Raw genomic sequence first — 20,084 nt, 5'->3', positions numbered from 1 at the left:
TATATATATATATACATATATATATATATATATATATACCACATCTTTTTTAGTCATCTGTGGATGGACATCTTGGCTCTTTCTATAGTTTGGCTATTGTGGGCATTGCTGCTATAAACATCAGGGTGCACGTACCCCTTCAGACCCCTACATTTGTATCTTTGGGGTAAATACCCAGTAGTGCAATTGCTGGGTCGTATGGTAGCTCTATTTTCAACTTTTTGAAGAACTCTATACTGTTTTCCAGAGTGGCTGCACCATCTTGCATTCCCACCAACAGTGTAGGAGGGTTCCTCTTTCTCCGCATCTTCACCAACATCTATCGTTTCCTGACTTGTTAATTTTAGCCATTCTGACTGGTGTGAGGTGGTACCTCATGGAGGTTTTGATTTGGATTTCCCTGATGCCGAGCAATGTTGAACACTTTTTCATGTGTCTGTTGGCCATTTGGATGTCTTCTTTGGAAAAATGTCTGTTCACATCTCAGCAATGTCTCTCCTGATTGCACTGGTCTGAAACTCCCTTTGGATTAGTTGAGACACACCATTCTGGGCCCCATTAAATACCATAGAGGCCTCTCCAGTCCTAGCCTCTGGTCGAGATAACACTGACGCAGAAATTGGTCTGTAGGCAACTCTGGATCCAGCTCGGATCAGAGCGGGGGTGCAGGCCAGCTTGGCACAGGCGAACATCTTACACTCTTCAGGGCAGCACGGCCGGAGGACCTGATGACGGCCGATGTGGGCTCCCTTAGAGGGAGGGAGAGAGTGCTGAGCAGTGGGAGGAAAAGAAGGAGAGGGAGAGAAAATCCTCAAGCAGACTGCCCGCTGAGTGCGGAGGCCTACGTGGGGCTTCATCTTAGAACCCTGAGATCATGACCTGAGCCAAAATCAAGAGTCCACTGCTTACCTGACTGAGCCACCCAGGCACACCATGACTGGGCTTTAGAATCAGCTAAACCTGGGGGCACCTGGGTGGCTCAAATGGTTAAGCTGTGACTTAATTTCAGGTCATGATTTCAGGTCCTAAGATTGAGCCCTGCGTTGAACTCCATGCTGGGGAGCTCACTCTCTCCCTTTCTAAAATAATAATATAATAATAATAATAACAAAATATAAAATAAAAAAAAGAATTAGCAAAACTTGTAATTGAATCCCCACCTTCCCACAGATTCTGTGACCTTGGGGAGCTTATTTAACCTCTTCTGCACAACAGGGATAATGGCAATATTTAAATATTTCAAAAGGCAGTTAAAGTACTTAGCCCAGGGCTTGGCACTCAGGGGGTGTTTGAGAAATAGCTGCATTTACTATTATTAAGACTTAGGAGTTTAAATGGAGAGGTGAAAAATTAGATACCATACCCCCATTATCCCAAAATTGAGTCAGAGTTGGTATTAGCTTCTAATGGCTGAGGAAGTTGTAAGATCAAGACTGTTTCCTTCTACGAGAAGGAGCGACCATGAGGAGACTCTCCTATGATCAGCATTCATCAGGATTTTATGGGAGTACAGGGTCCAATTTGAGACCCTTTGTTTGAGGCAAGATGTAGAAAACTTGGGGAGAGCTCAAAAGAGAATGACTGAAAATGATTAGTTTAGAAAATGGGTCCTTTGAGGAAAAGCTAAAGAGATTTAGGTTATTTCTCATGAGAAAAGTATCGTGGGAGGTGGGGAGAGGGATGGGGAAATGTGAACACAGTGGATTTTATTTAAATTTTTATTTAAATCATTAGGCACAAAAACTGCATTTTAAAATGTGGTTCTTATGAAAAGCCAACTCCTATAAGCTCATGTTGTTTACAATGCAGATAGATGCCTAAATGCTGAGTTTTTTCTCAGAAGATATGTGCTGTACATTTTAAAGCATTTATTTTTTTCACACTACTCTTGCAGTTACAAAGAAAATGGAGTAGGGTGGGTTTTCTTTTTTTTTTTTTCCTTTTTTGAGGAATTATTAAAATCAATTGAAACAGAGACTTTTAAATTCTCTGGGAGGAAAGGCCAGTTATGTCCTAATTCAGAGGTAGTTTTCCCCTGGTGTATTAAGATGTATTAACAACCATCTCCCAAAATAAGGCATGCAAAATGTTTATTTAACCAAAAATAACAAGTTTTATGTATTAGTTGTACATTTGTTTTTGTCAGCAAATGACATCTTTAATTACTTCTTAGCAAAATAAGTATGTATATTTATTATTTTAGTCACACTTGGGAATTGTACTTTTTAAGAAACAAAATAAAATGGACACCATTTAGTCAGCTCAGTGGAGAAAAAGTTGAAATATTAAACTGCAGGTTGTAGTCTTGTTCTCCTTTTTCTTTTTATTCCGGTTCTGGGAAAAGAGGAGCCTCTTTGTTTTTTTAGTTCCTAAATGTTTTCTCAATTTAGAACAAATTAGTTCAATGGAAGTAAACATTCTTCCTACACCTGTGAAAGAGTTGCTACTGCTAAAAATTAGATTATTGCTTTAAAGATCCAGGGTGAGTTCAGGTGTTTAAACACCTTTCCCTCATCCACTGTAGAAGTTCCTTTCAAATCTGATCAACACATCCTGGTCTTAAATGGTCCATCCTCAGTCGTGAAGCTCATTCTCCTTGATTTCAGAGACCTGTGTTCCATTTTCATCTCCCAGTCACTTCTGCTCACAAGGGAGTGTTAGCAAGAAAGGAGCTGGGGAGAGTGGGAGTCACCTTAAGACCTATTAGAATTTTTTTTTTTTTTTTAAGATTTTATTTATTTATCTGAGAGAGAGAATGGGAGACAGAGAGCATGAGAGGGGGAGGATCAGAGGGAGAAGCAGACTCCTCACTGAGCAGGGAGCCCGATGTGGGACTTGATCCAGGGACTCCAGGATCATGACCTGAGCCGAAGGCAGCTGCTCAACCAACTGAGCCACCCAGGCGCCCCCTATTAGAATATTTTTTGTAAAAGGTACATGAAGAAATTATACTTTGTAATCTCAGTTCCAAGAGAATAATCTAAGTTTGGACTCCTCTTAGATAGAAACTGGTTTTGCTAGGTCTAACGAACTTTTAAAGAACAAGAGAAATCAACAAAATCTCAAAATCATTATACGATTTTTAAAAAATCAACATTTTAATTCACCCCAAGCTTTCACAATATGATAGTAAGTTTTTGTTTACCTGATTCCAATGAAAATAAGAAAAATGGACACTTACAATCATAAGCCTAATTAGATCTTAGCTAGAGTCATCTTTTCATACCCTGTAATATGGTAGAGGGAGGCAGTACTCCATCTAAGCTCTCTGGGAGCAGGTGACCCACCAAAGGTAAGGGGTTCTCTGTGTTTTGCAGCTAGTTAGGGGGTAGGGCAGGTGTGGTAGCTCAGAATAGTAGGAATTCACCGGGCAGTATTCTTCCTAGCCCCCAACACCATTGCTCCAATAGAGACTGCAAAGTGAGTAATCATTTTCTCATTAGATTTGAAAGAAAACTGAGGGATGCTCTGCTTTGTCTGCTATGCTGGGAATGAATTTTTGCGATTGACTGAGGTGGTTCATACAAGTTCCTTGGTATTAACTTCTAAAACGGTTAGGTGGTACTTTCTCCAAGAGGTCCAAGATAGGACCTAATTTGGGCCTGAATGTACTGGAACTCTCCTCCCATCTCTGTGTTGGGGAGGTGAAGCTGCTCTTTGATGAACAAGCTTTAACTTCTTGTCAATGCTGCAAATGCCCAAGGAGATTTAAAACCAGTTGCCACTGTAAAGGGTTTTAGCAGTTGAGTCAGGTGTAAAAAAAAGCAATCAAAGTCTGTCATTTCTGGTATCTACGCACACAATGGGAGCTATTAAAAATTCATAGAAACATAAGTAAAACCAACCCCTTGAAGTAAATAATTAAAGGTGGATTACAACTTGAAACCTTCTAAACCATACAGGTGGCATATTTGCAAATTGATATATTGGGCTGACTTTGGTAAATTCCACAGAATGAGAACCAGATTTTCAATGAGGTGAGGTTGTGTAGTATATTAGAGTTCTCCAGAGAAACAGAACCGGTAGGATATATATATATATGTGTGTGTGTGTGTATATATATATATATATATATGGAATTGGAATAAAATATATAGGTATATATATATGAGGAATTGGAATAATTATGAGGAATTGGCTCACATAGTTATGGAGGTTGAGAAGTCCCACGATCTGCCATCTGCATGCTGGAGACCCAGGAAAAGCCAGTGATGTAATTTAGTGCAAGTTCAGAGGCCTGAGAACTAGGGGGAGCAATATGAATCCCAGTACAAGGACAGAAGACAGATGTCCCAGCTCAACAGGCAGGGAGGAAGCAAAAAGAGCAAATTCTTCCTTTCTCTGTCTTTTTGTTCTATTGATGCCCTTGACAGATTGAAATGTGACCACCCACATTGGGGAACGCAATCTACTTTCCTGAGTCCACTGATTCAAATGTTAATCTCATCTGGAAACACTGTCACAGACACACCCAGAAATAATGTTTACTCTGGGCACCCCTTGGCTCAGTCGAGTTTACACATTAAAATTAGTCATCTCATGTAGTAAGAACACTGATGTTAAGGATGGAATCTTCCTGCAGAAGAGAAAGGAAGACTTCTACCTTAGTGTTTACAAGGGTTTGATAAAAATGTAGAGAGTCTTCAAGGCAACTAAACAAACTTGCTAAGTGTCATCAGCATTAATTCTATTTTTTGCCATATTAAATGTTGTTATATTTAAAATTAGAATATTTGTTATTAGGATAATTTATTATTAGTCTTCTTTGATTTTACTGTCAGCCCTTCCCGTCCCCTAATTTCTTTCTTCACATATACTATCTAATCAATGAACCTGTATTTACTGAATATTTGTATCCCCGCATATGGGAAATTTCTCATTTTAGTATTTGACATTTAAATTAATAAAAAGACCATTAAAGTTCGCCAATACTATGATGCATTTGTGAGGCATATATTGGGGAGCCTCTTACCAGTGGTACCTGCATGTTTCCTCTAATCTCTCACAAAGGAGTTATCATGGCCACACAAAAGCAAAAGATTCTTAAGGGCACAGTTTTAGAAACCTTATCCTTTCCCAATGTTAATGAAGAAGACTGCTTTATAAGACAGGATCAAGATATGACAAGACGCCATTAGATTTTTATTTTAAAAATCTTTATATTTTTATTACTCTTCAGATTATTTGAAATAAATATTCCCCTTTCATATTTTTGTTTTCTTATTTGAAATTAAAGAATTTTTTTATCATTGATTCTACTGTTTCAAGCCTGCAGCCATTTAAATTAATTTTTATATACTGTACTCAGTTTAGTAAAATATTTAGTGTTTTTATAATGATGTAAACCATTAGGCTGTAATTACACTAACCTGGTACAGAGACTAATAGTTCCGTTGGAATACAGCACTGATGCATGATGGCCTTATTAATATAACAGTCTTGAAACACTAAGAATATTAAAAAAATTAATCATTGTTACAGTCTGTATTTAGTTACAGGTTATAAAGAAAACTACTTAGAATTTTACTGCTGTTCTTATAGCCTCTTGGAGAGGCCCTAAACAATTTCAGTAAAGGTTCAGAAAGTTTTGAGCATGGCTTCAGTGCACCTCCATGATCTGGCTGTAATTTAGTGAATTTTAAAGCATCAATAATGTTACAAATAGAAGCCAGGCTACTTGAGTAATGACTTAGCGTTGGTCTATTCAGTCAAATGTATCACCTCATGGCTACTAGATGCTGTAAACAAGGCAGATGGATATCAGTGGGAGCTGAATTCTATACCCTACCTTGTTCACTATCCCCACTAGATTTTAAGCTCTGATGAGGTCAGGATACTTTCAGTGTCTTCTTCACCTGGAGAATGCAATCCATGGAAGGGGCTTCATGAAACATGTGTCATATGAATACAAGCTCAGAATCCCATATATTAGCCTGGCTATGCTTTTGTATGATCACTGCATGTTCAATGTCTTCCACTCCCTTTCTGGCTTCCTACCTCTTCTGCTCTGCTGACTCAGACACCTTAATTTACCTCTTTCTTTTTGACATCTTTCCAACCAGAGAGTGAAAATGGTAAAACTCCAAGACTTATATTTTGGATACTGAGGGAAGGATGCACATCCATTTTACTTTATTAGAACTCTTTACTGGAGTGTCTAACATTCTTGAAGCTATTAATAAAGTGGAACTTTGGTTCTTAGTAGTAATTCTAAGTAGGAGGTGGCCAAGATTCTACTCACTAGATAGCCTGCCATCTTGCTAAACCATCTGCCAATTGCATAGGTTTTGGACTTATTAGCACCATCACCTTGGTGCAGATGACCCACCTGCTTCTCTGAAAATCTCCTTCTTCATATCTAACTCTCTTGTCCTGCCTTCCTATTTTTGTCTGGACTCTCTATGTTTTGGGTTTGATAATTTTAGCCCATAAAATTAGGGAGGATCTGTTTTTCTGGGGAAGAGAACCAATGCTTATTTCTCCCTTTTTGCACTATTGTATATAGCAACTAGTGCCTTTTCTGGTTTTAGCTTTTAGCCCTCAATAATGTTGACTAACTGCTTCTCTCAGTTTTGGTCAGGGTTCTAAATGAGAAAATCAGACCTTGAGCACTTGGAATTTAAAGAGCCTGGGATCCACCCATGATTGCATTGAGCATCTATCTAAATTAACTTCTCTAGAATCACTGTATAAAATCCATCTACTAACTACTTGTAGCAACCAATAAATGTAAAATAAAACCACATAAGATATCATAAACCTCATTATTACCTCAAAGACCCCTGACATGAGGGCATTACTGGCAAGGATAGGTAGGCTGGATGATTTTCTGGAGAATAGCCTGCTGATGGATACAGAGATGTATGTTTAATTATTTAAACACAGACTATTGAGCCACTGCTGTGAATAAGGTGTAAATTTGCTGGCAAGAAAAGATAAATAATGATGAATCTGACAGTGATCTCATCATCAAGGACCCTCAATCTAGAGGAGGAAGGAGGTATATTCATTAGTACAAAATGTGTACAGTGTGAGAAGTAAAGCCCATTAGATGATAGCAGTTGCCTTGAGGTAAAACATAGAAATTCAGGATTGGACAGAATTTAAAATTTAGTTCATCCATTCTCCCCCTAACCTTCCCATCCTGTGGCTATCCAGCCCTGACTTAAAAATCACAGGAGATAGGAAATACACTTCATCCCCCAAGGCAGCCTATTCCAATTTCACGTCTTAGAGTTCAAATCTGTCTTCCTATGATTTCCACTATGGATCCTACTTTAATTCATAGGATCCATTCAATGTTAAATCTAACTTATACTTCTGACAATTCCCAAAGTGTTTGCCAATAGTTATGATAATATGACTAACATTAATTGAGCAAAGAAAACAAAGACATTGTTTAAAGCCTTTATCTGTGTTAATTCATTTAACCTTCACAATAACTCATGAAATAAAAAGTATATTTTACCACCATTTTACCAATGAAGACATGGAGGCACAAGGAGCTTAAGTGAATTGCCCAGTATTGCCTTTTGGGTGAGTACTGGGCAGAGATTTGAAGCCAGGCATGAAGGCTTCAGAGCATACACCGCCTCCCTCCCTTCCGAGTTATTTTTCAAGAGAAATCTCCCTCATTTTTCTATGGCATATTTTTAATTTCCTCATTATCCTATTGCTACTATCAGAGGGTTTTTTTTTTTTCCCACTTAATTTGAAGTTTAAAGGCATAGTTTAAAATCTAAGGACTAATCTTTACATGATTTGCTTTAGAAAGTTCCACAATGTGTTTAAAATACAAAAGCTTCTCTTTGAAGCTATGATTAACTACATAACCATACTTTTGGTTGAAGCTAGGGTGCTGATCAATATTTAATAATGATTTCATGGTAAATGGGTGGGTATGCTCATTAGAACAGTGAGAAAAAGATGCATTTTAATGGAGAATTAACAAATGGAGCTGGAGGGCAGGGGATATTTACTTTAGAGATTTGTTGAAATTTAAAATAAGGTGTCTTAAATATAGCATTCCATGCATTTCTTTTAAATGACAAATTGTGTCCTAGATCTAAAAGTGTTACCATTATTATGATGGATGTGATCTGAGATGAGGGCTGAACAGCTTAAATAAATTAACATTGTGAAAACATGGCTCAAAACAATTTGGAATGGCTTCAGCTTTTAATTCATTCAGAAACAAGATGTATTTCCTACGTTCTTAAATTCAGCAGCATAATTAAAAGTCTAGAATTTTAAGCAAAACTTTTGGTAAGTCCTCTACTTTTTTTTTTCTCCTTTCTTTTCCATGGAATAAAGTTAGCTCAAGATCTCCTTCCCCTTGGCGACAAATTCAACCTTGAGAAGATCTTTTTTTTTTTAAGTGATTGCCATTTTTTTTTAAGAGTTTATTTATTCATTTGAGACACAGAGATACAGAGAGAGAGAGAGAGCATGAGTAGGGGGAGAGGCAGAGGGAGAGGGAGAAGCAGACTCCCTGCTGAGCAGAGAGCCTGATGTGGGGCTCAATCCCAGGACCCCGGGATTATGACCCGAGCTGAAGGCAGATACTTAACCATCTGAGCCACCCAGGCGCCCCCAACCTTGAGAAGATCTTCTTAGATGTAAAGAAGATCTCCATTGGTAAAAAAAAAAAAAAAAAAAAAAAGTAGTAACCACTGTAATACTGTGGAAAACGGAAAGAACAAGCTTGACGGTTCATCACTGTACAGCACACTAGCATGCTGAGTAAGCAACAGTTGATCTGAAAACAAAACCCACATTCCATGCTAAACCACAAAGACAGCAGAAAGGAGAGACCGAAAGTTTACAGATTGTTGAGAGCCTGAATTAGCATCTATTAATTTGCAGATAAATACAACCTAGTTAGAATGGACAACTCTGAAAGCAAAAGGGATCCCTCCCTATCCCATGGAAAGCAAATTGGCCCCAAGGGGCAACCAGAGATAAAATGGATTTTCACCCCAAGATCATATTTATATTTTTAAATGCTGGAATTTTATAATAAATATGAAATGGAAAATGATTTACTTTATATTTATTTTGCTTTATTTTGTTCATTTTTGTCCTAAGTGAAAGAAAATTGGTTAAACTTCTTTCTTTTGGTATATTTGCTGTGTCAAAACAAAAAATTAAAACAGATTAAATTTCAAGAGAAAAATGAAAGGGGGGAAATCGGAGGGGGAGATGAACCATGAGAAACTATGGACTCTGAGAAACAAACGGAGGGTTCTAGAGGGGAGGAGGGTGGGGGGATGGGTTAGCCTGGTGATGGGTATTAAAGAGGGCACATACTGCATGGAGCACTGGGTGTTATACGCAAACAATGAATCATGGAACACTACATCAAAAACTAATGATGTAATGTATGGTGATTAACATAACATAATAAAAAAAAGAATTAAAGTTAAATAAAATGTAAAATTCAAAAAAAATAGATTAAATTTCTAATAGCAAGTCATTCTCTTTTATTATTATTATTTATTTGAGAGAGAGAGAGAGAGAACATGAGCGGGAGAGGCAGAAAGAGACAGAGAAAGAATCTGAAGCAGACTCTCCACTCTGCTTGAGGGGCTCTCCACTCTGCATGAGGGGCTCGATCTCATGACCCTGAGATTATGACCTGAGCCGAAACCAAGCATTGGCAGCTTAACCAACACCACCACCCAGGCACAAGTGATCATTTTTAAATCTAAGCATATATATCCACCAAGATCTTATGATCTGTTATTTTTAGTTATTTTATTTGGACCAAAGATATTTTATTTAAAGCACAATTATGTTATTATGTTTATAGGCAAATAAATTTAGGAAGAGCTACACTGTTGTTGGTGTAATTCTCAATTCAGTAAAAATGTTTAAGGACTTTCTGGGTGTCAAGGAGATGTATGACATATCAGAAGGAGTGCAGGGATTACGTAGACTGCGGTTCAAATCCCAGGTCTGCCACTCATGAGTGTGCAATCTTGGAAAACCACAATCCTCTGTAGCCTCAGTTTCCTTGTCTGTAAAATGGGGATAATCGTATTAAGATAGCAGAGCTGTTGAAATAAATGTGGGATGAATTGTCTAGCTGGTGTTATCAATTTTACATGGAAACTTCATTTTAACTGTGCCAGAGGCTGGAGTAGAATAAATTGGTGAAGACCTTACTTCATTCATATGGAAGAAGAGTCAGAGGAGTGACTTGTCTTGGCAAAAACAAACAAACAAACAAACAAACAAACAAAAAACAAGTTTGAACCTCTCTTAGGCAGGCTCAGATCACCATTTCTTCCCCACCTCTCTAGCCTCTGACCATGATAGTGTGGAGAAGGAGGAATGGCGGACTTTTGCTGTGAGGGAGCAGGCGCTGGGATAAATCTTCCCTCTCCCTGCTTCTGGGAAGAAGAGAGGTCAAAAATTGACCAATCCCACTTGGACTCTGTTATGGGCTGATTGTGTCACCTCAAAATTCGTATGTTGAAGCCCGAATCCCTAGTATTTTAGAATGTAACTGTATTTGAAGATAGACCCTTTAAATAAGTGATTGAAGTTAAAATTAGGATGGCCCTAAACTAATCTGACTGGTGTTCTTCTAAGACAAGGAAATGAAGACTCAGAGATGCCATGGGTACACGTGCACAGAGGAGAGGCCATCTGAGGACCCAGGGAGAAGGCAGCCATCTGTAAGCCAAATGAAAGAGGCCTGGGAACCTCAAAACCAAACCCGCCCACACTGTGATCTTGGACCTCTAGCTTCCCGAGCTGTGAGAAAACAATTTGTTTTTTAAGTCACCTAGTCTGTAGTATATTGTTATGGCAGCCTTGCAAACTAATAAAGATTCCAAGTGTTGATACCTCTCCTCAGCACACTTGAAACTTCTCCCACTAGCATACTGAAAAATAAAATAAACTTGACCCTTGACTCTGACAAATGCATGAGGAAGAGTGTAATGAGAGGGAATGGAGAAAAGAAGAAATTGTCTCTCTAACCTAGGAAGTCAGGGGAGGTTTTCTGGAGGAACTCATGCCTGAATTAAGTCATGATGGATGAGTAAGTTTTAGCCCCATGAGTAAATATGGGAAGGTCATTATAGACAGCGCTACCCGAGTGAACTCATGGAGGCAAGAAATAACATATTTGACAGACAAAACTATCTGTCATTTGATATTAATAGACAGTAAAGCATGAGACATGAGTGACAGGAGAGCCTGGAGAAGGAAGTAGAGGCAGTTGCTATAGGATTTTCTTCTAAGCTCCAGGAGACTGTATCTGGGTTTTCAGCCAGAGATATAGGTGGTCCACTGTGTGTCTTAGAGAGAGCTCTCTGGCTGCTGTGTTAGGATGGATTCAGATCGGGCATGGTTAAAAGAGGATGAGATAGGCATCTATGGCAACCAGACACACTAATGAGGCCTCAGTTGGGCAGTGATGCCACCTGTGGAGTAGAAGTCACGGATTCCAGCCAGGCTTCCAGACGAGACTGGAGAACCTGCGGATTCCCTGAATGTAGTACAGGAGCTGTGAGGTTGGATCCTGCCGCTGACAGAGGAAAATGTTAAAAAGAGCCTCTTATTTTGAAGCTGATATGTTGAGTTCTCCATTTCTTTCTTTCTTTTCATTTTGCTAAATGAGATACATTTTTCAGATATTTAAAATTTTATTCTGTCATCTAATATATCCAAATTTCTTTAAACTTTGTATCTGCAAACTTGATAAGCATGCTTTCTAGGTCTTCTTTGAAATCATTGATATACCTTTGAATGACAGAGGGCTGCACACACATTGATTTGTTTTATACCGCCTTAACCCTTTTGAGTTGATATTGATTCAACAGTGTACATTTTTTGGATATAAACCAATTAACTATATTTTCCAACCCATATTTTCCTTTCCTATCAATGTCTTGCTGAAATCCAGGTAACTGTCCCTTTGGTAATCCTCTCTTCACCCCTCCACCTCCCACTACTCCTGAAAATTCTGAGTAATCTGATGAACTTTTTTACAAAAGAAGTAGTTCATGTACTATACTATATCTTACAGACAACTGTGAAAAACATTTATGTCTAGCCTATATCTGAAAAGATTGTTAGGAATCATGTCCATTTCAATAACTGGAAACTGATAGAAAAGTGTTCACATCTTTATGATCAGAGTTTAAATATATATTGGCAAGAGTTCCATTTGAAAAAATATCACAACTATCTCTACGTGATTAATTCTGCAATTCTGTATGAAGTAGCTTTGCCATTGAATCGGTCGGGATTTCTTTAAAAAACAATCTTATGAACCAATAAAGTACAAAAATTATTATGCCTTAATTTAGAATTTTTTTCTATAAACCAAATGGCCTGTAAATTTATAAGGTAGTAGAAATCAAAACAAACCTATTAATTTCATGTTTTTTACTTCAAATTTGTGTATCTACTAGATTCTTCATCACAAATGATTTGATCGATCCTCTTGGGCAAAGAGATCACTTAAGAACAGTGGTTTTGCTTCCATGGGATGTCTAGTCATGTCTGGAGATATTTTTGATTGTCATGACTCGGTGGGAGTGCCACTGAGATCTAGTGGGTAGAGGCTAAGGATGCTTCCTAACATCCTGTGATGCACACAGCACCTTCCAACAATAAAGAATTACCTGGCTTACAATGTCAATCTTGTGGAGGTTGAGAATCCCCACTTTAGAGGTGCCTGATTATTGTGTACTGCTTTGCATGGTGTAGCACAAATAACCACATCTATGCTACCATAACACAAATTTTCTTAGAAATAAGTTACTAACCCGTAGCCCAGAGCATCTGATTGCTTTCCAATGGAAATGGCTCTTTACTTAAAGGCTATACTATAGTTTTCTACGGTCTTTTTTATTCAGTCTTATAATCATTTTTCTTAAAAATGCTTCAGTATCAATTCTATGAATTATTCCATCCATTAGTTCTTTTTCAATTGTTAATTTAAATTTTACATTATTATTGTATTGTTAGAACTAACATAACCCAACTGCTCTAATCCCACCCCAAACTACTACTTGTTGTTGCTGTCCAAGCTTAGTCCTAAGTCAGGTTTCCCAGAAGCAAGCCATGAAAGGCAGATTCCTGTGCAAATGATTTATTGAGGAAGTGCTCCTTGGAGAAACTAGCAAAGGAGGAGTTGGAAAAGAACAGGAGAAAAGGGAAGCAGCCAAGAAAAGAGGCAATTTCAGGACAAGTACTGTGGAGGGTTGCTTCTGTCTCTTCTGGTAGTGGCATCTCCGGAGTGTAAGCTCTGCATCAGTTACCCCCCTGCAACAGCCTGGAGCTGAGCTTTCATCGGTCCTCATAGATCGGTCATTGGCTCAGAGCCTCCTTCATGGTTATAAATTTCCAGCACTCCCCCTCTTTGTGCTTGTGGGCAAAGCTACTCCACTGGCATGAGAAGCTACTCAGACAAGAAAGGGAACACGCAGGGAAGGCAGTAGGGAGGTTCCTAAAAATTGTAAGAAGGTGCAGAAGACATCTGGGAGGACTATTGACGGTGCTTTCTGCATCCTGAAGTAACTAACATATGGTGCTACGGTCAATCCACATGGGAGTGCCAAGTACTCTCCCTGTGGGACAAATAACTATATAAATGTTTAGACTCACAAGGTAATAGTTTCTGAGAAAAGTTAGCTTAATTTTACTGCACGACTTGCTGTCACTTTATAATAATTGCATTTTATATCATAGTTTTAATGTGAATTTCACATTTCCTATTTCTCTTCTTATATGTTCTTAATCATAATAACCATAATTTCTGTACTTCAGTGGGATTAGCATTCCCCCATGAACTAGAACTATTAAATTGTTAACAGTCTCTCTATGATTTTTCTACTTGACTTGTTATGACACGCTAATAATTTCATCAGAGTTTAGGTATTGTGAAATGTCACAATTTATACTGCTGGGCTTCAAACACAATGCATCAATAAAGCAAATTGTTCACTGAAAATAAAATATTAAGTAAGTTAATACCACATGAATTATTCTATATTACTTATTTATTTTTTAATTTTAATTTTTAAGTTTTCCTTTTATTTGATTGTACAGAAATTATGAAGCTATCCTAGATGCTTTTTCTAAATTATTTCTGATTCTTATATTTTTATAAACATCTTTTTGTTGCTCTGACCATACTTGCTTCAAATATTACATAAGTTGAAAATTAACTTACAAGGCATGTACATTTCAGCTTTGATTCTATCACTTGTAAGAGCTTAATACATCTGGGGAACAAAGAGTGATTGGCTTTTGCAACCATACAAGGCTCCAAATGGCTAAATTCCAAGTGTGCTTCTACTGAAGACCATAGACAAAAAGCTCTTTTTCTTTTTTTTTTTTCAGAGTTCTCTTCTACTTGTAAACTGAATTATTCTATCCTGAATTTATCTTTTCTAAAGAACTTTGCTGAGAGTGAGGAAAAATAGTAACCACCACCATTTTGAATTTTCCCTATATTTCTTCTTTTTGCTACATCCTTAAGGATACTGTCTGCCTTTTAAGATACCACTGGCTGAAGTTGAAATAAATTTTTTTAACAGCAAAAGATTCATCATCTTTCCAAGTTCTAATATTTGAGAGCTTCTGATCACTTTATATTTTAGGGTTTATTATGAGAGCTACTCTAGTACAGGTATCAAATTCTATAATAGGATATAGGTTTGGCAGAAAATAGAGATCCCAAATCACTGTGGGGTGGACAATACAGAAGTATTTCTCTTTCTCTGTATCTCTCTCTCTTTCTCTCTGATAATAATCTGGAGGTAGGAAGTCCAGGGCTAATATGATAGCTTTGTTCCACAAGGATGTATGAGGGTCCAAGTTCTTCCCATTTTTGTTACTCTACCTTATGCTCAAATAACAGTATGTTAGAAAGGAGGAAATGAGAATATCTTTTCTCTTTAAAGACCAAAGGGGAAGTTATGCTCATTTCATTCATACCCACTCGTCAAAACTTTACCAAATGGTCACAATTAAATTGAAAAGATCCTGGGAAAGGATCCTGGGAAAAGTCTTTATTCTGGGCTACACACCAAACTACACATTCTATTACCATGGACAAAAGGGGATATGGTTCTTAGGGGACCTTATCAGTCCCCACCCTATAGCCATACTATAGCCATACTATAATGATATATAGTTCAATTAAACAGGAATATATATAATAATTATAAAGTATGCAACTGATCACATGCCTCTAAATATATAATAGAAAATTTAAGAGAATTAGAAGAATAGATGAATGATTACATCCTCATAATGGGAATAAATACACTCTCATAATGGGAATTGTCTTAGTAGTTCAACTTACAACAAATTGCACATGCTTAAAGTATACAATTTGATAAGTTTTGATAATATATATTCCATGAAATCATTATCACTATCAAGATAATAAACATATCCATTGCCCCCAAAGTTTTCTTAATGCCCCTTACCTCCACCCCTCCTATCTATTACCCACCTACCTCTGTCCAGGCAGGCACTGATCTGCTTTCTGTCACTACAAATTAGCTTTTATTTCCTAGAATTTTATATAAATGAAAACACACAATATACATTTTTTAAAAGTCTGGCTTCTTACATTCACCATGATTATTTTGAGTTTCATCTACATTGTTGCTTACATCGATGAGTTAATTCCGCTTTATTGCTGAATAGTATTTACCTTGGTCTGTTTACCCATTCACCTGTTGCTGGGTCTTTGAGTTGTTCCAGTTCTTGGCTATTACAAGTAAAGCTGTTATGAACATTTGTGAACACATCTTTACAAGGACATATGCTTTTTTTTTTTTCTCTTTAGTAAATATCTAAAAGTAGAATGGCTGTATATGTGGCAGAATTTATGTTTAACTCTATAAGAAACTAAAAAAAAAATCTGTTTTCCATTTTACATTCTCACAGTCATGTATAAGAATTCCAGCTCTTCCATATCTTCACCAGCTCTTGGCATGGTCAGCCTTTTTAATTTTAGCCATTCTAATGGGTATGTAGTGGTATTTCATTGTGGTTTTAATTTAAATTTATGTAATGACAAATGATGATGAATGTTTTTTCAAGTGCTTAATAGCTAACATATATCTTCTTTATTGAAGTGTCTGTCCACACTTTTATCCCACTTTTTTAGGTTGTTTCTTTTCTTCTTAAGTTTTGAGAATTCTTTATATAATCTGCATACAAGTTCTTTATCAGATATCTGATTTGCAAATATTTTCTCCGAGACTATGCCTTGTCTTTTCATTCTTTTAACAGTGTCTTTTAGCAAGCATTTTTTCTTTAGAAAAATAGATCTTGTTTTGGGTGGGCATCTAAGAAATCTTTGCCTAATCCAAGATCATGAAGATCGCCTAGATTTTTTTCTAGAAAGCTTACAATTTTAGTTCTTACATTTAGGTCGAAAATCCATTTTGAGTTTTTTTTTTTTTTATATGATGTGAGGTATAGATTGAACTTCTGCTGCTGCTTCTTCTTGCATATATATGTACTCAATATTTTCAGGACCATTTATTGAAAAGACTATTATTTTTTCAACCGAATTGCCTTTCACGGTTGTCAAAAATCAGTTGGCTTGATTGTGATTCTATTTGTGGATTCTATTTTGTTTCATCAATCTATTTGTCTATCTTGACCCCAACACCATGCTCTCTTTACTACTGTTTATAGCTTTATAAGTAAATAAACTACAATAAACAAGCTTTATAAGTACATAAGTTTCAAGACTTTAGATAAATCTTGTAGTGAGTTAGTGTAAGTCCTCCAACTCTGTTGTTTTTCAATGTAATTTTTGGCTTTTCTATTGCCTTTGCTTTTCCATGGAACTTTTATTATTATTTTTTATTTTTTTTATTTTTTAAAAGATTTTATTTATTTATTTGACAGAGAGAGACACAGCGAGAGAAGGAACACAAGCAGGGGGAGTGGGAAAGGGAGAAGCAGGCAGAGCAGGGAGCCCGATGTGGGGCTCGATCCCAGGACCCTGGGATCATGACCTGAGCCGAAGGCAGACGCTTAACGACTGAGCCACCCAGGCGCCCCTCCATGGAACTTTTAAAATCAGCTTGTCAATTTCTACCAAAAAGCTGCTAGGTTTTCGATTGGGATTGCATTTAATCTATAGATCAATTTGGAGAGAACTAATATCTTAACAACATTAACCCTTTCAATCCATGAAGATAGTATATATTTTTTTCTAGGTCTTTAATATCTCTTAGCAACGTTTTATAGTTCTTGTTGAACATGCCTTTCATATTTTCATATTTATTACTAAGTAATTCATTTAAAAAAAAATCAGAAATGGTTGTAAATTTTGTCAAATACCTTTTTTGCATCCACTGAGAGAATCTTATCACTTTTCCCTTTTAGTCTGCTGATGTGGTAAATAACATGATAGATTTTCAAATGTTAATCAATTTCAAATGTTTTTATTCCTGGGAAGAATCCAACTTTGTCACAATGTAATATACTTTTCATGTATTGTTGGATTTAATTTGCTAACATTTTGTAAGACTGTTTGTATCTTTGTTCATGAAAGATATTAGTCTAGTTTCTTTCTGTTGTCTTTGTCTGGTTTTGGTATGAGAGTAATGCTGGCCTTGCAGGATGAGTTGAGAAGGCTACCTCCTCTTTGATTGTCTGCCAGAGTTTGTGTAGAATTTATATTATTCCTCTTTATGTTTGGTAGAATTTACCAGTAAAGGCATCTTCAGCTCTCTTTGTCAAAAAATTTTTAATAGAAATTCACTTTAAAAATATGTATAAGGCTATTAGGTTATTTGTTCCTTCTTGAGTGTGTTTGGTAGTTTGTCTCATTCAGGGAATTTGTCCACTTTGTCTCAGTTATTGAATTTACTGACACAAAGTTGTCCATAATATTGTCTCATCAGTCTTGTAAAATCTGTAATGATATCACTGCTCATTTATGATATCAGTAATTTTTGTCTTTTCTCTTTTTTTCCTAATTAGCTTGAACAGAAATGTATCAATTTTATTGATTTCATTAAAAAAAAACCCAACTTTTGGTTTCATTGATATTCTCTATTTTTTTTTTTCTATTTTATAAATTTGTGCTGTGATCTTTATAATCTCTTCAGCTTACTTTGGGTTTCATTTGCTCCCCCCCCCAATGAACTGAGGTCACTGGTCTTAGACCTTCTTTTTTGCTAATATAGGCTTATAGTGCTAAAAGTTTCCCTCTTGGTATTACTTTAGCTGTATCTTGAAAATTTTGATATGCTGTTTTTCCATTTTATTCAGTTAAAAATACAACAGTAAAAAGAAAGCAAGGGAATGATAATAATAGGATTCAGATTAATGATTACTTTGGGGTAAGGAGAGGCAAGGTCATGAGATAAGGGGACCATATTCTTTACATGTATTTTTTATAAGGAACTAGCTTAAGCTAACCAAATAAAAGCAGGTAGGCATGAACAAATTATAATGATGAGAGGTATCATTAACCAAGGATGTGATTAATCACATTCTATATAATATAGGTGGAAAAAGACAGAGCCAATAATTTCACTGTTATGTACCTATTCTAAAGAAATTCTTGAACATAAAAAAATGAAAGTAAGTTCAAGAATGTTCAGAGCACCATTATTCATAAGAGCAAGAAAACAGAAACAACTTAAATATCCATAAACAATAGGTACAGTATGCTATGCTAACCCTAGTGAATATTCTACACAATTACAGTTATAGAATCCGTAATTATGATTTCCTGGAAAAACTAGTTGCTTAAAAATATATAGAGTATGACACCACTGATATAAAGTACAAAACTTTGCAAACAATTTTGTATATATTTTTAAGCAATTGACATATATGTAGTCAAAGGAAAATAATGTAAATTATAAACATCAAATTCAGAAGGGTAGTTATCTGGTGGAGAGAGAGAAATGAGAAGAGAAAGAGAAGTCAGAAGACTTGAACTATTTAGTAATAATTTATTTCTTAAACTTGGTGGTGCTTGCTTTATATGAACAAAAGGGCTGGAAGATTACTCCTAAAACTACTTGATCTTTCTGCCACTGCCCATTCAGACCTGCACTGGAGAATTCATTTTTCTCTGATCTTAGGCTAAAATCTAAAGTGAGTGCCATGACTTTTTTTGGTTACAGATAAAAAAATTTTCCTGTTACTTCTAGTCACTAAAAATGTGTCCCTTTATTAATGGTATATCTAGTTCAGTGCAATAATAAAATACTGACTTTATGTGAAGATAAAGTATCTTCCCTTCCCTAGCTGGGGCCTGTTTCAGGTTGGCATTCTGCAGGGAGTGAGTGAGATGAGCTAGACTTCTCATTGCCTTGTGTAAGTACAGGATCCCCTCTTCCAGAGACCAGGTTGCTTCTGGATTCTCTAGGGTTGAATTGTTCTTTTGGGTGGGAAGGAAGGGAGAGAAGTAATAACTTACTGGATTGAGACAGTTGCTGTGATCTAGTGTTGGAACTCTCCAGGATTGAACTGTGATTGAAGCTGACTTCCTTGAGGCCCTTTTGTGTTTCTGTTGGTTGGAGAGACTGCTCTTCAGTTCCACTACCGGGAATCTTTGACTTTCAATTACCTTATGTGAAGGAACTCTCTTATCCCCTAGGCATCCAGTAGTACACACCCAGCCTCTTTCAATCCTGCTGTCCTGGGCTTTGGTCAGGCTCTCAGGGTCTGTCAACTTCCCAGCTGGTCTCCCTGCCTTCACCTGTCCAGCCTCCAATAATTTCTCCATATTTCCATCAGCATTAGTGATTGTGCCATCTTTCTATTTAAAATTTGAAGGCTACTTCTTGCTGTATAATATTGCTTATACTTTTTAGGATAACATACAGCAACATTCACAATCTACAAAGAACTTAATATTTTCCCCGTTTTATCTCTTACCCCTCTGTGCCATGCAAACTCCACTCTGGCCATACTGGCTTCTTACACAGTTACTTTCTTTTTTTTTTTCTTAAGTTTTATTTATTTATTTTTTATTATGTTATGTTAATCACCATACATTACATCACTGGTTTTTGATGTAGTGTTCCATGATTCATTGTTTGTGTATAACACCCAGTGCTCCATGC

General features: G+C 36.7%; 1 protein-coding gene across 1 annotated transcript; it reads right to left on the bottom strand.

Annotated features, from left to right (window-relative positions):
* Positions 1-476: 476 nt before the first annotated feature.
* Positions 477-692, bottom strand: LOC116641772 (ATP synthase F(0) complex subunit C3, mitochondrial-like). Its single transcript, XM_032419707.1, has one exon. It carries the CDS (start codon positions 690-692, stop codon positions 477-479), a length of 216 nt encoding a protein of 71 aa, XP_032275598.1.
* Between the last annotated feature and the right edge of the window lie 19,392 nt (positions 693-20,084).

The sequence above is a fragment of the Phoca vitulina genome, unplaced genomic scaffold (assembly GCF_004348235.1).
Source record: "Phoca vitulina isolate PV1807 unplaced genomic scaffold, GSC_HSeal_1.0 scaffold2, whole genome shotgun sequence".
In the NCBI taxonomy this organism is placed as follows: domain Eukaryota; kingdom Metazoa; phylum Chordata; class Mammalia; order Carnivora; family Phocidae; genus Phoca; species Phoca vitulina.
This window is presented reverse-complemented; position numbering and strand designations above follow the sequence as displayed.